Raw genomic sequence first — 20011 nt, forward strand, 5'->3', positions numbered from 1 at the left:
GCGCAGAACAGGGATTGGCCGGCTTCCTACCCTCTCATCCTCATATAAACCATCCCCTCACCCTCATCCAGCTCACTCTCCATCTACCTCAGATCCAAGCAAGACGCTCACGTTAACAAGCGATACAAAACGTCTCTCCAGAACGCCCTTCATTTTGTCGTCTTTGAGGGCAATAAGGCATGAACCAGCAATTAATGTAACTTATTTCAGAGCTCATTGACGTCGACTTTGTATTGATATCGCGGTTGAAGCAAGAGATCATATTTTGTTCGTCGCCTGTTGTTTGTCGATTGGTTGTAACTCTTGCCTTCTTCAGATCTTCAAAGCAACGGGTAACTCCGAATCGGTGAGTAGGCCTATGCATTTTCTTACAACACATGGATTAAGAACAATTAGAACTTGTTGCGATGCTGTAGGACATTTCCTTTTTATCAATATCAGTTTGCCAACATTTTGAAATTACTTCAAATAGTATTGATTTCTTTAAGAACATATTTCACAGGCGATTTCTAACTACCTGCGAAGACCTCATAAAGCACGATTATTTTTTAAAGGAAATTGTATTTTATTCTTGTGTACCTGCCGTATAGGCCTATTCGTGATTTTTCAAAACAACTGTATAATCAATTTACTTGTAACCTACTATCGACTGTGCATGCTCACAATACACGCGACTCATAACAAAAGGTAACAAAAGTATTAATTTAGAGACGAATAAGATATTTTACGTGTTGATGATGTAATGTAGTATGGCTACTATAGCTTTTCGTATATAATATTTGCATTCATGGCGACGCTATTTGATGAATCATTATGGACGCGTAGGAAGAAAGAAAAAAAATCACGTTTTGTAGTTTGGAACTTTGCTTTTAGCATTTTTAAGGCCACTTTTAGTCACAAAGACAAAAAAAAAGAAAAAAAGTCTGACCTTATTATTTATTTCTTCTCTCCTCTCTAACATGTTTAATGCGGGTAAGCATCGTTAAATCATCATTCATATTTTTCAAAATTCGGGGTAAATTTAAACTCCACTCCTGTTATATCGCTATAGGGGCTAATCATGATTATAGTAGAGGTCCCTATACCCTCTTGTAGGATAATCATGATTAAACGAACATTTCTTGCATTCAATATAATGTTTATTATGCATATTGGGTTACAAAGAGAAGTCAGCAATGATGTTTTATTAGACGACCTCCTGTAATAATGAAAAATGAATTTTGTGAGGTTTTCTTTGAGAGGGCATGCTGACTTTCTACATTAAATTGTCATCGGTAGGAGGATAGACCCCCGAAAGACAAAACGTACCTGTAGGGCTACGCGGCATATATTGATGGAACCAACTGAGTAGTTACGAAAGAAAATTTCTTTATTTTTCATGTCTCTCTTTCCACTTCTATTTCTTTTTCTGGAACTCCTTTTTTTTTGGGGGGGGGGGGGGTCGGCAGCCCCAAGCCCTCCCTCACACATACACTCCCGTATACACCACAGAATTATAATTCTGTGGTATACACTCGTGATATACGGATGACTTTCATTCGAATAACATCATAGTTATGAATGATCAAATTGCTTTTTGGAAGTCCTACTTTATAAGTTGTGATGATTAAAACGTACAATCATAGCGTCAAGTATGTGTGTGTGCGCGCGTATGTGAGGTTGTGTGCGTGTGGGCGGGTGTGTGCGTGACATGCGTGTGGGCTATTTGATAGAATACACATACCGCGGTCATTGCTCTGCGGCCTTTACTTACAAAGATTGACCATACAGCTTATGCAGACAAGCGCCTGTTGGGATTAATAGAGGGACTATCTCTCGGATTATCTGGTGTTAAGTGGTGTAATCGGATTAAGCATATTATTTCCAACAAGTTGAAAGAAATGAAGAGAAACGAAATAGACAAAATATTAAAACAGGCAAAGAAACTGAAAAGATATTGAACGCAATCGCAAAGCAATGACCATCATCATCAACTTCATCATTACCATCATCATCATCATCATCATCAACAGTATCATCATCATCATCATACCATCATCATCATCACCACCATTATCATCACCATCATCGTCATCACTACCATTATCATCATCATCAACATTATCATCATTATCATCAACATTATCATCATCATTGTCATCATCATTAAAACAAATCAGCTTATTAGGGCAATTAAAAACCCTGCAGCTGTTTCTACCACAGTAATAATGTTCAGATTACATAATAACACTTATATGTCATTGAATGTAACCAAATTTATACCAAAGCGTCTCAATATAAATTATTTCATTTACCAGTTACGGATAATTGTATTTATATAGTTAGTATGCATATTGCATATCAAAACAAGTTCTTAGGTAGGGCAAGCCATAATGTTTGTCCTGATTATCAACAACTAATTTATGCAATTTGATTTCTGACTTTTGAGATACAATTATTCGTAACAGGTGAACGGAATCATTTATAACGAGGCACTTAACAAAGATTTGTGCATTAAATTTGATTACATTATGGAAGTGGTTTATTGTGCCATGAGACATGACACGTAATTATTCAATCCTGTTCGTAATGTTGACGACTCAAGATTCTCTTTAAAAAAAATTGTTATTTCCGTTTGCTTTTCCACATCGAATGGGTTCAAAAGGAGTTATTACTTCTCATCAACATTCCGAAACGAAAAGGAAAGAGGAAGTCGCAAAGGTTAAGTCAAAGTCTTTATAAGTGTAGGCCTACTTTATACTTGTATTCATTAACAAAAACTGGGTCAATTGTCAAACCACAGATTGAACATTTTACTTTCTACTTAGAACTTTTGTCCAGCTGCACGCGAAAGGTTTCAGCCCCCCTGTGGTTCGCCATTGTATTAGTATCCACTTACAACAATGAGAGCGACACGATACTGACCACAGACCAAACCAAAGATTTACATGATTCCGAATTGATATAAAGGCTGGTCGCATTTCATTGATACAAAGAAGATCGGTTTATCTAGACAAATTATGGCTGTCATCGATTTGTACTTACAAGACAACTTGAAGGGAAATTTCCAAACGCGGTAAATCAATCGAAAAGCATTTTACATCACCGATTGAAGTTTGAAACATTACATACGCCCACGGCTAATGACGCATTAATTATTGCTTTATCCGAGCACTATACGATTGGGTATTGAGATTCCCTTGAGTTAATTTCTAAGTCTTCCCGACCTTGGTTTTTATTTATTTATTTATTTTATTTATATATTTCTAATCTTTTCTTAGGGTAGCCCATTCACCAATAAGTAGTTGTCTTCCATGCGGCCATGCATAAACGTGAACATATTTACATCAATAAGCATAATGTTTAAAAAGATAACATTCCATAGTACATTTTAAAAAGATATACACCCTTTTCCCCAAGATGACTCGTTTTGGAAAACAATTTAGCAAGTCTTTCCATAAAATTGCCAATATATTATATATCATGCGTTTTCGTGTGCAATAATCGTACAATCATTGCCTCATGACAATGACTTTATAAAAGATGAATGAATTTATTTCTTGATTGGGAATCATAGGGCGTCAGGAGGGGCAAGTTATTTCCCCCTCCCCACCTTGTCCCTCATTCAGTGGGTTTAACCAAAAGGATGTGTCATTTGATTTGATTTGATTTGATTTGATTTATTGATTTCTCCATTTTTTTTTTCATCATACATTTTCATGAACATAATAGGGTTTGATACAATATATCAAGTGTATATAATTATATACGGTGTGTTGGCTCAATCAGTAGAGCGTCCGCCTCACAACCGGGAGGTCGTGGGTTCGAACCCCGGCCGCGTCATATTTAAAGACGTTAAAAGACTGGAGTTGCTGCTACCTTGTTTGGCGTTTAACAATAAGGGATAGAGCAACGTCGATCTGGTGTTTGTCAGTGGCTGCCGGGCTCACGATCAATTGGGCAAAAAGAATTTACATTTTCGGTTTAACTTCATAAAATTTGGAGTGGACTTTAAAAGATTATTTTTATTATTTGTTATTATTATTAATACACGAAATCAACTAAATATATTGAATGCATAATTAACATACATTATATGCAGGAGGGCTACATAATAAGCGAAGTAGCTTGACGTGCCCGCATCCCTCAACTTATATACAACAATAAAAATAAAGTTTAGAGTGACTTGCAGAGAAGAAAAAGAAAGATTAGAGAAGGGGCGTTGGTTTTCTGGTAATACAATACATCTAATACATCTGCTGAGTGAATGAAGGTTCATTCATGGATGGATAAACGATGCTAGGAAAACAAATACAAAAACAAAATATATTCTACAAAGGAAAAAATATTCAGTAATCTGTAAATTCCAAGCCTTAGCATTCTAACCTCAAAACACTTTCACTTTCTCCGTGTTTGATAAAAGAACGATTTTGAATGATTCACCCGGGACGAAGGATGTTTGTTGAGTCTTTGTTCTTCCAAGTTTTGGATGCGATCCTAACCCAGTTTCTCCCGGTCATTCACTTTATAGTGATGTTAATTGGGATGCGATCTTAACCTAGTTTAGGCAACTTATGCGTCATTAATTATTGTCTTGGGGATGAGCTTAAAGCATCTGGTCATTAAGTAGGCCTACCAGCAGAGGAATCGGTGCGACCACGTCACTGTAGTAGCGATAGGAACAATCTCTCTTCATTAAACAGATATAGGTGCGTTTTTTATTTGGGGGAGGGGGTGGAGGGTGGTAATAAAAAATGATGATAAGGGCCGTAGCTAGAGTTTGATGTTTGGGGGGCACGCACATGTAATTGATCGACGTCCTGGGGAGGGGTCTAAAAAGTTCAACCGATCTTGGACATTTTGGGGGGACACGTGCCCCACTCCCCCCCCCCCCCCGTGGCTACGTGCCTGATGATGATGATAAGAATAACAATAATAAGGAGAAGAAGGAGGAGAAAAAGAAGAACGATAGTAACGATGATTATAATAATAACAATAATGGTAATAATGACAATAATAATAATAATAATAATAATAATAATAATAATAATGATAATAATAATAATAATGATGACAATGATGATAATGATAATAATGATGATAATAATAATTACTGCTTATTCTAAAGCACTTAACCAGTCTTTATTCGACTGAAGCGCTTACAGTATTAACATTGTTTTTTTGTTTTGGTATTGGCAATATCATCTCCTTTATTATCGAACCAAAATATTCCAAATGATAGCTTTAGTTATTTCTAATTTTATCTGTAACATGTTAAGATAAACAATCATAATTATTGTATTGGTGACATGCAATGTTCTCCATTTCCGCAACACGTGATGCGAAAGAAAATGCGATCTTTCTCACGGCATATTCTATCTCATCCAATACGTATTTTGTTATGCTTAATTTCAGTTTTTGTAATAGAAATTTTTGTATAGCAATTGTTAAATACTTTCTCATCTCTTTCGCTCAAACGACTTCCATTTTTTTTCTTCCATTCTCTCCTTTCCACCGTCTTGGTCTTTCAACATGAAAGTGTATTATTACATTAAACTTATAACTTTGTTTTGCAATTTCGATTTCATCTTACCAAAGCTAAATAATTTCTGCAAAAGTTGACTTACAATATGTATTTTAGTTTTGTATATGTTTATATCTCTCTATATGTTTAACTTGTATGTAAATTGAAAATGTTCAGCCTGCAAGCTGCTTGTTCAATGTGATTTTTCAATAAACCAAACCAATTCAATTCAATTCAATCATGACCTTCATTCATTCCTTTCTTGTAACTAGACAAGGTGAGCATCACACAACTTCCAAGATCATCGACGTCCTACTCTGTCACCTAGCCGGTCATCATTCGATCACGAACGTGTTAGTGTTCGAGGTCGTATAGTCGACGTTCATCCTCCTCCTCATCATGTCCTTGCGAAGGAAAGAATCAAGACGAGGTGAACAGAAGCGCCTTGCCAACATGAACCACGCCAACAGCTTCGATGCAGCGGTAGGATTGATTTTTTTCTTTTAAAGCCCCGCTGCACTACTTATAGCTACTTGGGCCATCTTTATATCAAACAATGCATAATCGGTGCCTGTTGGTCCCCATGATCCCCCTTTTTTAATGTTAATTGAGAGCTGATTTGATGAGATAACCACCTGTCAGTGACCTTGCAGGGAGATTCCTCCTGGCTAAACTAGTGCAGAAGGTTGAGTTCTGGGAAGAGGTGAAAAAAAAAAACTGTGACCGATCACTGTATTATGCAAATGTGGAAGAACATCAGATACAAAATGTTCCCTGAAAAGCATGGCTCTTCAAATTCCTTAATATTCTAAATATGGCATGTAACATCATATAAATTAAAATCGCCCCTTTTATCCCCTCATGTCTTTGACTACAGGCAAATTTAAAAGTTTGAAGCTGTTTTTTTCATAATTTGAAGAAAAAAAGTTGTTTTTCGCCTTTCAGACAAACTTGGAAACGACTTTTAACTTTTGTTTGTATCTGGTGTTGGTATTGTTAGGATCGTCGTGCCTTGTTAAGACGGATGTCTTCCTCTGATGTCCTCACTAACGCTCCTATGATCTTCTCCATCAAGAATGAATTGGGGAATCTGGCAAAGGTTCTAAAACTCTTCAAGGTAAGAAAGAATTCCTCATCTCTCTTCTTTTTTTCTTTCATCTTCTAAGTTCTTTTTCTTCTTCTGCCCCTCCTCCTTCTCCCCCTTCTTCTTTTTTTTTCTACTTACGTTTCTTTTTCTTCTTCCGATCTTAAGTTCTTCTTTTTCTTCTTCTTCTTCTTCTTCTTCTTCTTCTTCTTCTTCTTCTTCTTCTTCTTCGTCTTCTACTATCATACCCCTTTGACTCACTTTATCCCTTTCTTCCCTTCTCTTGTCAGCATCTAGTTGAATTGTATAAATATTTTAATCGTACCCAACACGGTTCTTTATTTCGCATATCCAACACAATGGTGTGGCACTATGCATGCTACTCAAGAAAAGAAGAAGGTGACGAAAAAAAAATCATCGTTACTTTGAAACAAGTTTCATAGACAGAAAAATTCGTCTGCTTGAAGGAGTTTTTTAAACATAATTATGTTGTCTTTTGACGCTCTCCAATTCGGTGACGCCAGATGTAGTCTTAGACAAACATATCCCAGAACGAAATAGTCTGGTTTTCGTTCTATTAATTTCATTGACTATTTCAAGACCTCTTTTTTAAATCAATAGTCAAGAATTAAGGTACTTGTTAGTGGATCCCCCCATTTCCTCAGAAATTGAGAATTTCTTTTGATAATTTTATTATGTGTACAGTGTATTTGTATAGTTACCAAGAATAGGTGAATTATGTGCCTACTTTTCGTTCATACTTTCTGTAATGATATATGTAATACCTTTGTTTATCACGGTTGGAAATGAAATAAAAATGAATTGGATTGAATTGAATACAGGAAAATGACATCCGGGTCCTTCATATCGAGTCGAGAAAGGCTCACATGAGCTCGGAGCTGGAGATCTTTGTCGATTGCGAGGGAAAGAAGAAGATGCTCAAGAACGTCATGGATTTTATGAAGGACGCCATGTTACTGACCGAGGTTATGACCCCGTCTTCCAGCACCTCGGCCCACAAGAAAGACGCCGAGAATAATGGTGAGTGCATGATTCGTACCCAATCGCAATCAAACTCGTTTCATTTGTTTTTTATGAAGCCCAATATTTGATAAACTAACGTACCTTCTACGCTAACACACTTTTTCTGAATACCATCAAATGTCATTTATTTTAATCTGTAGAATATATTAAAGTTAATTATTTTTGAAAGACAAATAAATCTTCTTCTTTTGCAATCAATGTTTTGTTATAAACAGCACCTCCTGCGTTGAAACATAGCAGATCTAGCACGATAGTGAGTCATTTAAATAATTTTCTGGCCATGGCATTAATAGGAAAAACAAGAAACGACCTGCAGATATGATTACAGCGACAAACATGTAAAATATAAAGTTTAGAGACACAAGGCTTTCAAAGCAGTAAAGTATATTTATAGCTATTTTCTTTTGTTTTATTCAAGCAGCAGAATGGAAAAATAAAGTGCCCGATTTCCCCCGCAAAATATCAGAATTGGATAAAAGCGCGAATAGAGTGCTGACATACGGAGAAGAGTTAGACGCAGATCACCCGGTAAGAATCATTTTTTTCTTCAATCATATTTCCTTTTTTTTATTTTAAGTATAAGTCTAAGTCTTCCTAATAATTAATCAAAGTCTCAGTACTTAGATTTCATGTTTCGCATGAAAAATATCATAATTCTCATCATGAATACATGATTTCGAGATTTGATGTAAGTCTTTCTAATATTTAATGTATGGCACCGTTCTTAACATGCTATTAATATTCGAATTAATCCTGATCTCCCTTTATAGTCTCCGGCTTTTATTGTTCTTATCATCATTTTCACTATCGTCAACATTCCCTCTTTCTCTCGGCGTACTTCGACTTATCGGGTAATCTCGTCGGGTCGGGTGGTCGCGTTACCAGACCTTTTGTGAAAACAAGCCCCTCTATTCACGAAATGTCAGTGGTAATGTTTTTGTGAAATAAACCCCTCTCATCTACAAATGGTCTGGTCATCTTCCGCTTTCATTTCACGAAAGGTCGTGTAACGCGACCACCCAACCGGACGCGATTACCCGATGATTCGAAGTAAGCTCTTTCTCTCCACCATTCTCTTCCCTGAAATATTTTCCACAGGGCGGCCACAATTTAAATTCTTATGTTCACACTGTGAAATATTTATCACAGAGTGGCCACACTGTCAATGTTATAGTCCACAATGTGAACTATTTTCAACAGGAGGGCAACACTGTGAATTCTATTTTTCACACTGAAGTATTTTTTATAGAGTGGCCACATTGTGAAATTTACTGTTCACACTGTAAAATGTATGTCGTAACGTAATCACACTGTGAAAGTCTGGTTTCACAGTGTGGAATATTTTTCACAATTTGGCCACAAATTGGCCACTGTGAAATCATTTTCATATTGTGAACGCTATGTGGTTTACCACATTGTGGCGGTGTCCACACTGTGAAAAGACTCTGTTCACAATGTGGACTGTGTATTCACACTGTGTTTCACACTATGAATGAGTGTGAATGAGTGTGTTCTTTCCAGCAGGGTTCCTCATCCCCTCTTTCCGTCTTACCTTCTTCCTACTGCCACACTTCTCCTCTTCATCACCAGTCCCCTTTTTCTTCGTATAAATCTTATATATAATAATATTCGTCTTCATTCCACGTGTGTCTCTTTCGAACGCTTTCTTCCTCATTTTGAAATGTATCTTTTTTCTTTTTTTCTTTTAGGGTTTCACAGACAAGGAATACAGGCAACGGCGGAAAGTCTTCGCAGATATCGCATACAATTACAAACAGTTAGTACACAATAGTTATTATAGACAGAATATATTCATTGTATTTGGTGCTACTTAATTGATGCATTTTCTTTCGGAAAATCAAATGGCAAACTTGACAGCTACAAAACTGTTAAAATTGTCCTGATCCAGCACTCCCCCTTCTCAATAATGCAATACAACATTCACTGCGTCAACACGAGTCTATTTATTTCCGCCGTTATTTTTACACTTCGATGAAATAGTGTAAGTCGAATAGATTAATTCTTTTGCTTTATTTGCTGTATGGCCCAATTAAATTAGCCATTGAGCACACTGACTAAACGCTGTGATAAACATAATTGCAATTGGAGTCAGTCAAGTCATGTACAAGCGGCAATATTCAAACTTTCAAAGCCATACTTAAAACCCACCTACAACTATACGTTTCTCTTTTTAGAGTTCAACTTTTAGTTCATTGACTTCATACATTTCATATTGATAACATGTGAAGCCTTTTAATCGAAACTATTTTGTAGGTTCATTGATCATCTGTCAGGGTAGATAAAGAAAGAAAATTATTTTACAGCTTCATGACGTCAACATTAATCTTGTTTCACTGAAAGAAATATTTTAAGCTCAATTTCTTGTTTATATATTTTTTATTTTGGTGACAAAAAGTACGTGTACGAATTTGTATGGCATCTTTTACTCCGTTTTTAATTCGTTTCGTTCATTCGTGAAGCATTTTAATTGGTCCGTCCTGACCCGAACTCTTCTTCCATTACGTGTTTTGATTGGCTGTTACCCTTGGTTACGTTATGACGTCATTCATAATCTTGTATTTCACGATGAAAGAAGGAGACACTGAATGAAACAACAACATTGAGGAAAATATATGTTGATGTTTCTCGTGACCACAATGGATGTTAAATCCTTGAAGTATATTTTTGAAACACTAACAAATATTGGTGTCGTGGTCATGTCCACTGGCAAGACATTAATCAGACGATGTTAATAGGTACCTGGCAGCAAATAATTCCTTTCCATGATAAAACCGGGGTAATTATTGCGCAGCGCCAGGAGTGTCATGTCTGACATAGACATGAGCGCTATACAAGAACCGACTATTATCATTGTTTTTAAGCTTATTTTTGTATTCTAGAGTTAGTGAAGAACCATTTTTTCTGACGTATCTTGACCATGTTTACATTCAATTTAATTTATTTCGATTTTGAATTTATGATTGTGTTGGAAAGGAGATAACGTATCCAATGATGACATAGACGATGTAATTAGTATATACGTTGGCGTAGCGCAATTCCAGCCCTGAGGGGGCACGTACATCATGAATGTATGGGAGGGAGGGGGCTGTCTTACAGGAGAAATTAAATGTACAAGGCGACAGTCTAAGAAGGAGGGTGTGCTATGTGACCTTTTCATCTTTTTTTGTTCGTCCTTTCCTTTTTTCATATCCCTTTCTCCCCCTATCTTTTGCTTTATCTGTTATAATTATTTTGTAATTCGATGGGAGGGAGGGAGGGAGTGTGCCCCTGGACCCCCTAGCCTATACCTCCGTTACTGGGTAAATACACGGGTAGATAACTCTTTTCACACATGGGCAAAAACGACCGGTCCGCCATTTACATACATGATATAGTTCGAATCAATAATTTTCACTTCGTACACAAGTTCGTGTCGTAATTAGTCCCTCTGCGAGCCTATTATCATGAGAACGGTAGGCTTATTGAAATATAGACTATGTAATTAAGCAAGTGAGGACGTTTCTATGCCAATATTTAAGAACCTACGAGAGTATAGCACCCCCATTACATTTAAAGCGTTCCTTGGGGAATTTCTTATAGTTGTTTAACAACCTTCCGGCATCTCCTAATATCATTTTAATTATATGCATACAACCTACTTAAACAGAAACACAGCATCTATATCCAACAACAACAAAATCATACAATACACACAAAAAAGAGAGAAAAAAGAAAAGAAAATAACAATTAATGCATTTTCGAAATATATTTAATTTGTATTTAATTATGATTTGGTTTTTTTTCCCTAATCCAGTGGCAATATCATTCCTCGTGTTGAGTACACCGTGCAGGAGACGAAAACATGGTAAGGATATCAACTTTTAGGTTCCTTTTAAAGAGATATTTCTCATGCCGAGAGGGGCGGGCGGGGGGAGGGGGGGGGGGGGACGAATTCATCATCATAATCATCGTCATCATTGTCATCCTTTTATCGTCATCATCATCATCAGTATGATGATCATGATGAAAAGGATCATATGGGCGTCCTTATGATCACGAGCATTATCTCCACTATTATTGTTATCAACATCATCACGATAGTCTTCATCATTACCATTATCATCATCGTCATAATCACTATCACAATCAATTATCATTATTTCCACAATCTTGACAATTTGTCATCCGCATCATTACGAGGATAATCATCCTTAATGTCAACATCCGATCATCATCACCGTCACCATCATCATTGTCTTAATCATCATCGTCATCACCATCATCATCAACAAAATTGTCATCAAAATAAAACCCAATACGACCATCATCAACATCATCATTATCATCACCATCATCGTTATTTTTTTCATCATCATCATCATCATCATCATCATCAACATCATCATCATTGTCTTCGTCATCTTCATTGTCGATTAGAGTGCTAGAATGTGGGATGAGAAGAGCACGAGTTTGTTTGTACTACTCAGAACGAAGTGTTTTGACGTAGGTAAAATGTTCCTTATACGAGCTCGATCAAAGGTACCAAGTAAAACTTTTCTCTTCTCATTACTCACTTTCCAGGGGCCAGGTATTCTCCGAGCTCAACAGATTGTATCCAACGCACGCATGTGAAGAGTATATGAGAAACTTCAACATTCTGAAACGGGACGGCGTGTACAGGTGAGCCAGATTAGAGAGCCATTTGTATTTGAATAATGATAATGACAATAATGATATTAATAAAAGTTATAATGATATACTTTTTTAATGTATGAGGTTTTAGCTTTTATTTCTTTAACAACTTAATGATATTTGTTTTAGCAAAAGTTAACTTCACTTATTGCTAATTAGATCGATTTTCAGTTTGACAACGCGGAGTTAACTAAATTACTGGTATGATACTATATTATAAGACATTAATGCTACATTGTGTTATTGAGCACCGGTAGTGTATGAAATGACGATGACAACGTGTTAAAGCCCCACCGCACTACTTATAGCTACCTGCGCCCTATATAGCAGTCAATGCTTAATCGGTGACCATTGGTCCCCCATGATCCCCTCTCTCTTATGTTAATTGAGAGCTGATTTGATGAGAGAATCACCTGCCAGTGACCATGCAAGAATGTTTAATCCCTCCTGGCCAACTAGTGCAGAGGGGCTTTAAAATGAAATGTATAGCTGTTGGCCTGTTGCTAACCTTAATTGTTCACTTTTGTCTTTATTCGGGTGCTTAACAGGGAGGACAAAATACCACAGTTGGAAGACGTCTCAAGGTTTCTCAAAGGTAAGGAGAGCTGCTTGGAATAACGCTGAGTTAATTTCTTGGACAACTTCACCTTCTTTCTCATAATCCATACTGTGTCAACCCTCCTGTTTGATGCTTTCGATTAGTTACAGCCAGCCTTACTTTATTCTACATTTTTCTTTTGTCATGTGTAAATTTGCAATGTTTGTTCGTTATATATTTGTAAAAATGCAAAAAAGAAAGAAAATCAAACAGAAATAAATAAATCAACAAATCAACAACAACAAAAAATAGTCAAAGAACTTAATACACCTGGGTAACGAAATCTGTTGAGTGTATCAGATTTTATTCAATGGTAGAGGTGTCGTATAGTCGGGTGGTTTAATCACTTGAATCGGAATGCAAAGGTCGTAGGTTCGAGCTCCGGGCACGGCACTTATGTCCTTGAGCATGGCATTACATCTCTTCACCCATGTGCTATAATATGCGTTAGGTGACAAGCAGGCAACAACATTGAAACTAAATTGAAATACGGTACATGGTATATCAATTCAGAAAATTTTAAGACTATACTGATATCATAGAAAATAGAAATTGTATTCAGCCGTCCATTTTCTTTCGTTGTCATTATGTTTTCATAATTTCATGCGCTCTTGTACTAATTCCCCTGTGTAGATTGTACTGGTTTTCAGATCAGACCGGTTGCCGGATATCTATCCTCCAGAGATTTCCTAGCCGGTTTGGCGTTCCGGTTATTCCACTGTACACAGTATGTCCGCCACTCCTCGGATCCACTTTACACACCGGAACCGTAAGTTTTTTTTTCCCATACCCGAGATGACGGTTATCCGTCAACCGATAATGTCAATCCAGTAATTCATTGTATTATATTGAATAGCATTAGCAATTATTAGAGTTCGCCGTCAACTTTATGAGTAAAGGTTAACCCCAGAAGTCTGATAGCTCGCGAGACTGACATAAACATTGTCAGTCTGTTTTACGGATGTCGGTCTAATGAAATATAACCCCCCCCCCAAAAAAAAAAAAAAAAAAAAAAAAAAAAAAAAAATAATAATAATAATAATAATTTTTTTTTTTTTTTTTTTTTTTTTTTTTTTTTTTTTTTTTTTTTTTTTAAATTGTGAGAAGTTCCGTGAGACTGGTCGGTCTGTTCAATAAATAATTGTAGATTGTCACAACATTTAAATACACTGAAATGCGTATCAAAAATTTATCTGGATTATTGTTTCATGATTTCAATTTTTGTTCACCTGCTCTAGGGATTGCTGCCATGATTTGCTCGGCCATGTTCCTTTGCTCGCAGACAGAAGTTTTGCTCAATTTTCGCAGGTAAGCGGAAAATAAAAGTTGTAATTATATCTATATCATAATTATGTTCCTCTTTAACTAATCTAATTCTTTAAATATTTTCGTATGATATTATGTCCAATCATGCCAATATTTGCCGTATTGTTATTCGTCCTGCAACACTAGTTTAATTAATGATAATGATAGTGAACACTTGTAATGTGACATGTCTGTCAAAATTGACACTCCTGGGTTAGGTGTGAGAGATTGAATAATAAATTGTGGGCACAATTGATGTTCAAATTCTTGGGCAAATATCACGTTTATCAAGTGTTTACAATGTATCATAAGTCTCTGATGTATCTTTGGAAGTATATACATTTATGAAGAAAATAGTCGGTCCTATTGTCGAATTTTGTATTATATTCTATAATTCCTTTCTTTTCTTTTCTTTTTCTTTCAGGAGATTGGTTTAGCTTCTTTGGGTGCTTCAGATGAAGAAATTAATAAGCTCACAACGGTAAGAAAATGTTTAGCAAGTGTTTAGAAACAAATTTACATTCTCAATCTGTAATTAGGAGTAATTGGAATATTTTCTGTGCCTAATGACTGTTGTCATGTTAAGGTAATACTACTACTACTACTACTACTACTACTACTACTATTACTACTACTAATAATTATAATAATAATTAACGAAGCTCAGGATTTAACAAATATTTCATATTGTTGTACTCTGGTTCTTGTATCATTTTAATGCTGGTGGGAAGCATATATCCACACCGTGGACGAAATAAATAAATATATCTAATATAAAATATCAAAAAGCTCACTAAAGTAATATATAAGTGAATAAATGGCATAACATGATGAATACATTGAGATGCTTTATAAATTTGTAAAGACAACGTGATACTTACAAGGAGCATCTAATGTGATTTCTGTTTTATTTATAGTATACATTCGGTTTTTCAGAAGTGTGGACAAACATTTTCTCTAAACCTCTAAACAATAGCTTAATTCCTTAAGATTTCGTAATTGTCAATGTCAGTTATTTGTATTGCTGGTTGTTATTACTTTAATATGGTACTTCTTTGGTCTCATAAAACCAATTTACGAACATAATCTTTTTTCTCTCTTCAGTGTTATTTCTTCACGGTGGAGTTTGGGCTGTGCAAGCAGGACGGCCAGACGAGAGCTTATGGGGCTGGTCTCCTATCTTCTATCGGAGAACTCAAGGTAAGCGACCAAACCCACTATCTCTCTTCCAGTAGCAGTTTTAGAGGGTTCTTACCACCCCCCCCCCCATTTGTTTATGTTTGCGGGGGGGGGGGGGGAACTTGAGATCCTGAAACCCTCCGAATTTCTTCAATCCCGCACAAAATATTGGGAAACAATGATAATTATTTAGTCATTGTTTATGTAAAAGATTCGTTGATGTATACAAACTTATCGAATTTGATTCTCGCTTAAAATAAAGAACGCTGTCGGAGGGGGAAAAATATCACAAGTAACTTATGATACTGCATCCAATAATTATCACCTTATGTACATGAATTATAATTTGAAAATATATTAATTTTACCCAGCATGCTTTATCAGAGGAAGCCAAGGTATTGCCCTTTAACCCCGCTGTGACATCCAAGCAGGAATGCTTGATCACGACCTATCAGGAAGCTTACTTCATCTCAAAGAGCTTTGAAGAAGCAAAACAACAAATGAGGTTAGTAGGACGGAAAATCTACTGGGGAGGGGGGGGGGGGGGGGGGGGTGGGTCAGAAAAAAATATTTTAGCCGTAAGAAGATGATGATGATAATAATGAGAGTAATAAAATAGAGAATGATATTAAATTATAATCAAAATCATAATCATAATAAATAAATAAACGAAATAATAGTAATTAAAATAATAAAGATAATTATAATAATAATAATGTTAATGATGAAAATAATTAAATAATAAGAAGAATAGTGATAACAACAATGATTTCAATTCGAAATGTATTTGAAAAGTTAATAGTACCTTAATCAACATCAAACACAATCGCAAATATTGTAAAAACATGCACTTTCAACAGCACGTGTGTTATCTTTTATTATATCTACGAAGATCACAATGACATGGAAATCCGAACATAAACAAATTATCGAGGTAATACATTATAGTTTAAAAATTACTCTCGAATTGTTTTTTTTTTTTCGAACGTCTTTGGAATCGTGTTATATACTAACATGATAGTTAAAGCTTGAAAAAACCCTGATATAAGTTAATAATAACTTTGTTTACCCAGGGAGTTACCCTTACTATGCTGTTCTCTCTCGGGGCCCTGCGATTGTTATCAGGTACCCATATACACCTGGGTGGAGCGTGGCAAATGTGGATTAATGTCTTGTCAGAAGACGACAAACAAAATGTTAATATTCCAATCTCACTGTTCTCCTCCTTATTATTATGTTCTTCCAATAATAGGGAATTTGCAGCAACCATCAAACGCCCGTTCGAGGTACGCTACGACCCCTACACATCCAGTGTTGACGTCCTGAAGTCACCGCGTGATGTTTGTGACGTCATCAACAATGTCCGAGATGAATTGACCATCCTCATGCAGGTCCTTGTCAAACTGCAAGCGAAATTTGACAATTGAAATTTGAAAATTGAAATGAAGGGGAAAAAATCCTTTCATTTTCTGATAATAAAATGTTGTAATGCATCGCTTCTGTTTATGTCCAACTCATATTATATTGTATACAATGTGTCTACGATCCGATTTTTTTTCCGGTAAATATAATTATGCAATAGCATTTTACGTAAACGATCAAACTTTTAAAATCTCAATGATCTAATGATCGATGATCTGAATAGGTATATGATTAATGAAATCTAAATATCAAGGGATTTCAATCTTCTGTCCAGAAGGAAATGCTAAATCGGATTAGAATCGTAGTGACGTCGTACCACTAGTACGATTGTCTACGAGTTGAAGCCGATTCGGATTTAATTCTCACTGAAAAGGTTAAATGTACTAAAATTCGGTTGTTAGTATTCTTAATATCATTCAGAATCTAAATCGGGAAGATGGTAGTTGTTTAGATTTCCATGTACAATAATATAACCGCCATTTTCTTCGAAATTCAGATCGCAGAGGAATTCGTGGGTGTCCGCTGTGCATGAGTGTAAACATCTATGCTTATTGTTAATTTTGATGGGCGTATTGATGGCTGTATTTGTAATGGGAGGCCGTAGAAGTGTAATGGGTCGCTTTTGTCCTCCTTACGCAGAAGAGTAGGATTAATGCTTTTTCAGGAATCTTGTTAGGCTTCCCTTTCGGACTCCGAAAGGGAAGCCTAACCTCCGAGGTTTTTTTTTAGTGGAATCTACTCAAAAGAAGTATTTTGATAATCTCTATTGAGAGTGGACTCCACATTTTTTGTGTGTGAGAGGATTCAAGCTTTCCACTCCAAAAACGAAGTGATCACTAATATTTGAGTGAACTTTTGGCATTTTCCGAAATCTTTTACCATGATAATAATTGTATATATTTTCAACCCGAATCTAAAATTAAAACGGTCAAGAATTCAGTTAACACATGAAGACTTCACAGTCTTACTTGGGGTAACAAAATACAGGCCTCCAGGTAAATTTTATTTTTGATATATCTGTTTAAGTTGGGATAATAATATTATTGTATATACAGTGCTTTGTAACTCCAGGAAAGGGCTGAGCCCAACCTATTGTTATCATGATTATAATGTATAGGCCAATAACCTTCATTATTTCTAGTATTTAGACCGGCTGTGGAAATATTGAAAATTTTGAAAATAAGTCGGAACATGATTTAATAATGTAATGAATACTCAGTAGGGGTTTGTGTAAGCTATACTACAACTGTGTGTGAAATTAAATGATTTTAGTCTCTTTGCTACAAAGATGAAAAAGAATGCTCCCAGATTACGTGAAGTTGATAGAAATTAAAGCGAGTTAGTAACTGGAAGTTTACTATGGTATCTTTATATCTGACAAGTAACACAGAAGTCAGAAAGTAATTTGTTCTCATCGGTACATTTTTTATGTTCAAATGTTTTTGTGTTTTTGTGTAAATAAATCATTTCACTGTAAGGTATATTAAACTGCAAGACCTATCCTTAAACTTAGTGACGATTATTAAGTTTCACTGAAAAAGTTATTAACTTATTTCGTATCGAAATGAATTAATATTTAAATTGTCCTTATGTAGGCTTGCGGTTGCGGGTGCACCATGTGTGAGAGCATAGATTACGTCTATGGTGAGAGGGAGAGAGAGGGAGGATTGAGGAGTCCTGAAAAGGACTCTCGGTAATCTTTCTAGAGGGTGGGTAGTCCTGAAAAGGACTGTTGGTGTAGAATTGAAAAAGACTGTTGGTTATAATATATGTAATATTTCGAGCATGTAATTCTGATGAAATTTGTGGCAGGGAATAAATTAAAATGAAATCATGAAATTCGGTCGTAATAATGTATACCTCCATGGTTTCATTGCTTGACAAATTGATTGCGTATGATTGTTTTGATGAGGAGGAGAATGAATATAAGCATGTAGGTCCATGATATAAGTAAAGAAAGAGTAAGAGATGGAGCCTCAAGAGAAGGGGTAATTACAAGTATGATATAACAAAATTGTGATGGAGATACTGATGACGGAGATGATGATGATGATGATGATGATGATGATTATGATGATGATGATGGTGGTGATGATGATGGTGATGATGATGATGATTATGATGATGATGATGATGATGATGGTGGTGATGATGATGGTGGTGATGATGATGATGATTATGATGATGATGATGGTGGTGATGATGATGATGATGATGGTGGTGATGATGATGATTATAATTATGATAAAGATGATGATGATGACGATCGATGTTGATGGTGAAAATGATGATGATCATAATACTGCTTGTGCTGCTGATGATGATGTTGATGGTGATGAGAAGGAAAAGGAGGGGAGAGGAGGAACAGGGGGAGGAGGAGGAGATTATCATTATGAAGTTACTGGATGGCAATAAGAAGAAAAAAAAAGAAGAAGAAGGAGAAGCACAAGGAGAAGAAGAAAGTAGAAGAAAAAAGGTAGAAGAAGACGAGGAAATAGAAAAAAGGAGGAGGAGGAAGAAGAAGAGAGATAGAGAGAAGGAGGAGGAAGAGAAGGAGAAGATGAATAATAATAAAGAAGAAGAAGAAGAAAAAGGAGAAGAAGAAGAAAGAAGATGTTGTATTGCTCTTTAGGTGCCAAAACATGGGTCGGTCGGTCGGAAATCTTTTGTTTTTTAAAACTTTATTTTTTCTTCCGTTCTCCCTCTTTGGGCAAATATTTCTCAGTTTGGATGCTTTAATATTATTTTTCTCTAAAACACGGATTTTTAAATTAATTATTTTTTAAAGCCAACCGTGGATTTCAAGATTTTGGGGTCGGTCATAGGGCAAAACAGCATCTTTGTTGTTAATAGGCTTTACTGCTAGTAGGTACTATAGATAAGTGCATGATGGCCGGGGCACTGTTAATCACAGTTTAGCAATTATTGACCGTGCGTTTTATTGATGGGCCGTTATATAACAATCAATTACTAACTTATCTTTGTGGTACGGAACCTTGATTACAATACCCAAGTAATCTCCATTTCAAATCGTATACCTTTTAAGCCCCTATCGTGATAGTCAATTTGAAGTATAATACATTTTTAATTTTCAAACCAAACATATAGATTATATAATTATTAAATATATATATATATTTCCGTTTCATCAATCATTCTGGAAAAGGCTAAGGGTCAAAATAGC

General features: G+C 35.8%; 1 protein-coding gene across 2 annotated transcripts; it reads left to right on the top strand.

Annotated features, from left to right (window-relative positions):
• LOC578903 (tryptophan 5-hydroxylase 1) lies at nt 1-16840 on the top strand. Of its 2 annotated transcripts, none has more exons than XM_011684088.2 (15): nt 1-346; nt 5776-5986; nt 6504-6620; nt 7430-7628; nt 8050-8159; nt 9341-9408; nt 11446-11496; nt 12213-12311; nt 12872-12918; nt 13555-13690; nt 14160-14229; nt 14651-14707; nt 15331-15426; nt 15777-15910; nt 16658-16840. In XM_011684088.2, exons 2-15 carry the CDS (start codon nt 5903-5905, stop codon nt 16830-16832), a joined length of 1443 nt encoding a protein of 480 aa, XP_011682390.2. In that variant the 5' UTR covers nt 1-346; nt 5776-5902; the 3' UTR covers nt 16833-16840. The 2 variants fall into 2 exon arrangements, with proteins under 2 accessions (XP_011682390.2, XP_784134.3); XM_779041.4 differs by having other exon boundaries at nt 2-346; nt 8053-8159.
• Nucleotides 16841-20011: the final 3171 nt, after the last annotated feature.

The sequence above is a fragment of the Strongylocentrotus purpuratus genome, unplaced genomic scaffold, assembly GCF_000002235.5.
Source record: "Strongylocentrotus purpuratus isolate Spur 01 unplaced genomic scaffold, Spur_5.0 spur5_scaffold_17, whole genome shotgun sequence".
Classification (NCBI taxonomy): Eukaryota; Metazoa; Echinodermata; class Echinoidea; order Camarodonta; family Strongylocentrotidae; genus Strongylocentrotus; species Strongylocentrotus purpuratus.

What these genes read in the sequence shown, in the direction of transcription:
- LOC578903 (XM_011684088.2), top strand. Translation starts at nt 5,903, where the DNA reads ATGTCCTTGCGAAGGAAAGAATCAAGACGAGGTGAACAGAAGCGCCTT. An exon ending in AGGTTCTAAAACTCTTCAAG is followed by an intron (nt 6,621 to 7,429) that starts GTAAGAAAGAAT and finishes AATTGAATACAG; the next exon opens with GAAAATGACATCCGGGTCCT. An exon ending in GTGCAGGAGACGAAAACATG is followed by an intron (nt 11,497 to 12,212) that starts GTAAGGATATCA and finishes CTCACTTTCCAG; the next exon opens with GGGCCAGGTATTCTCCGAGC.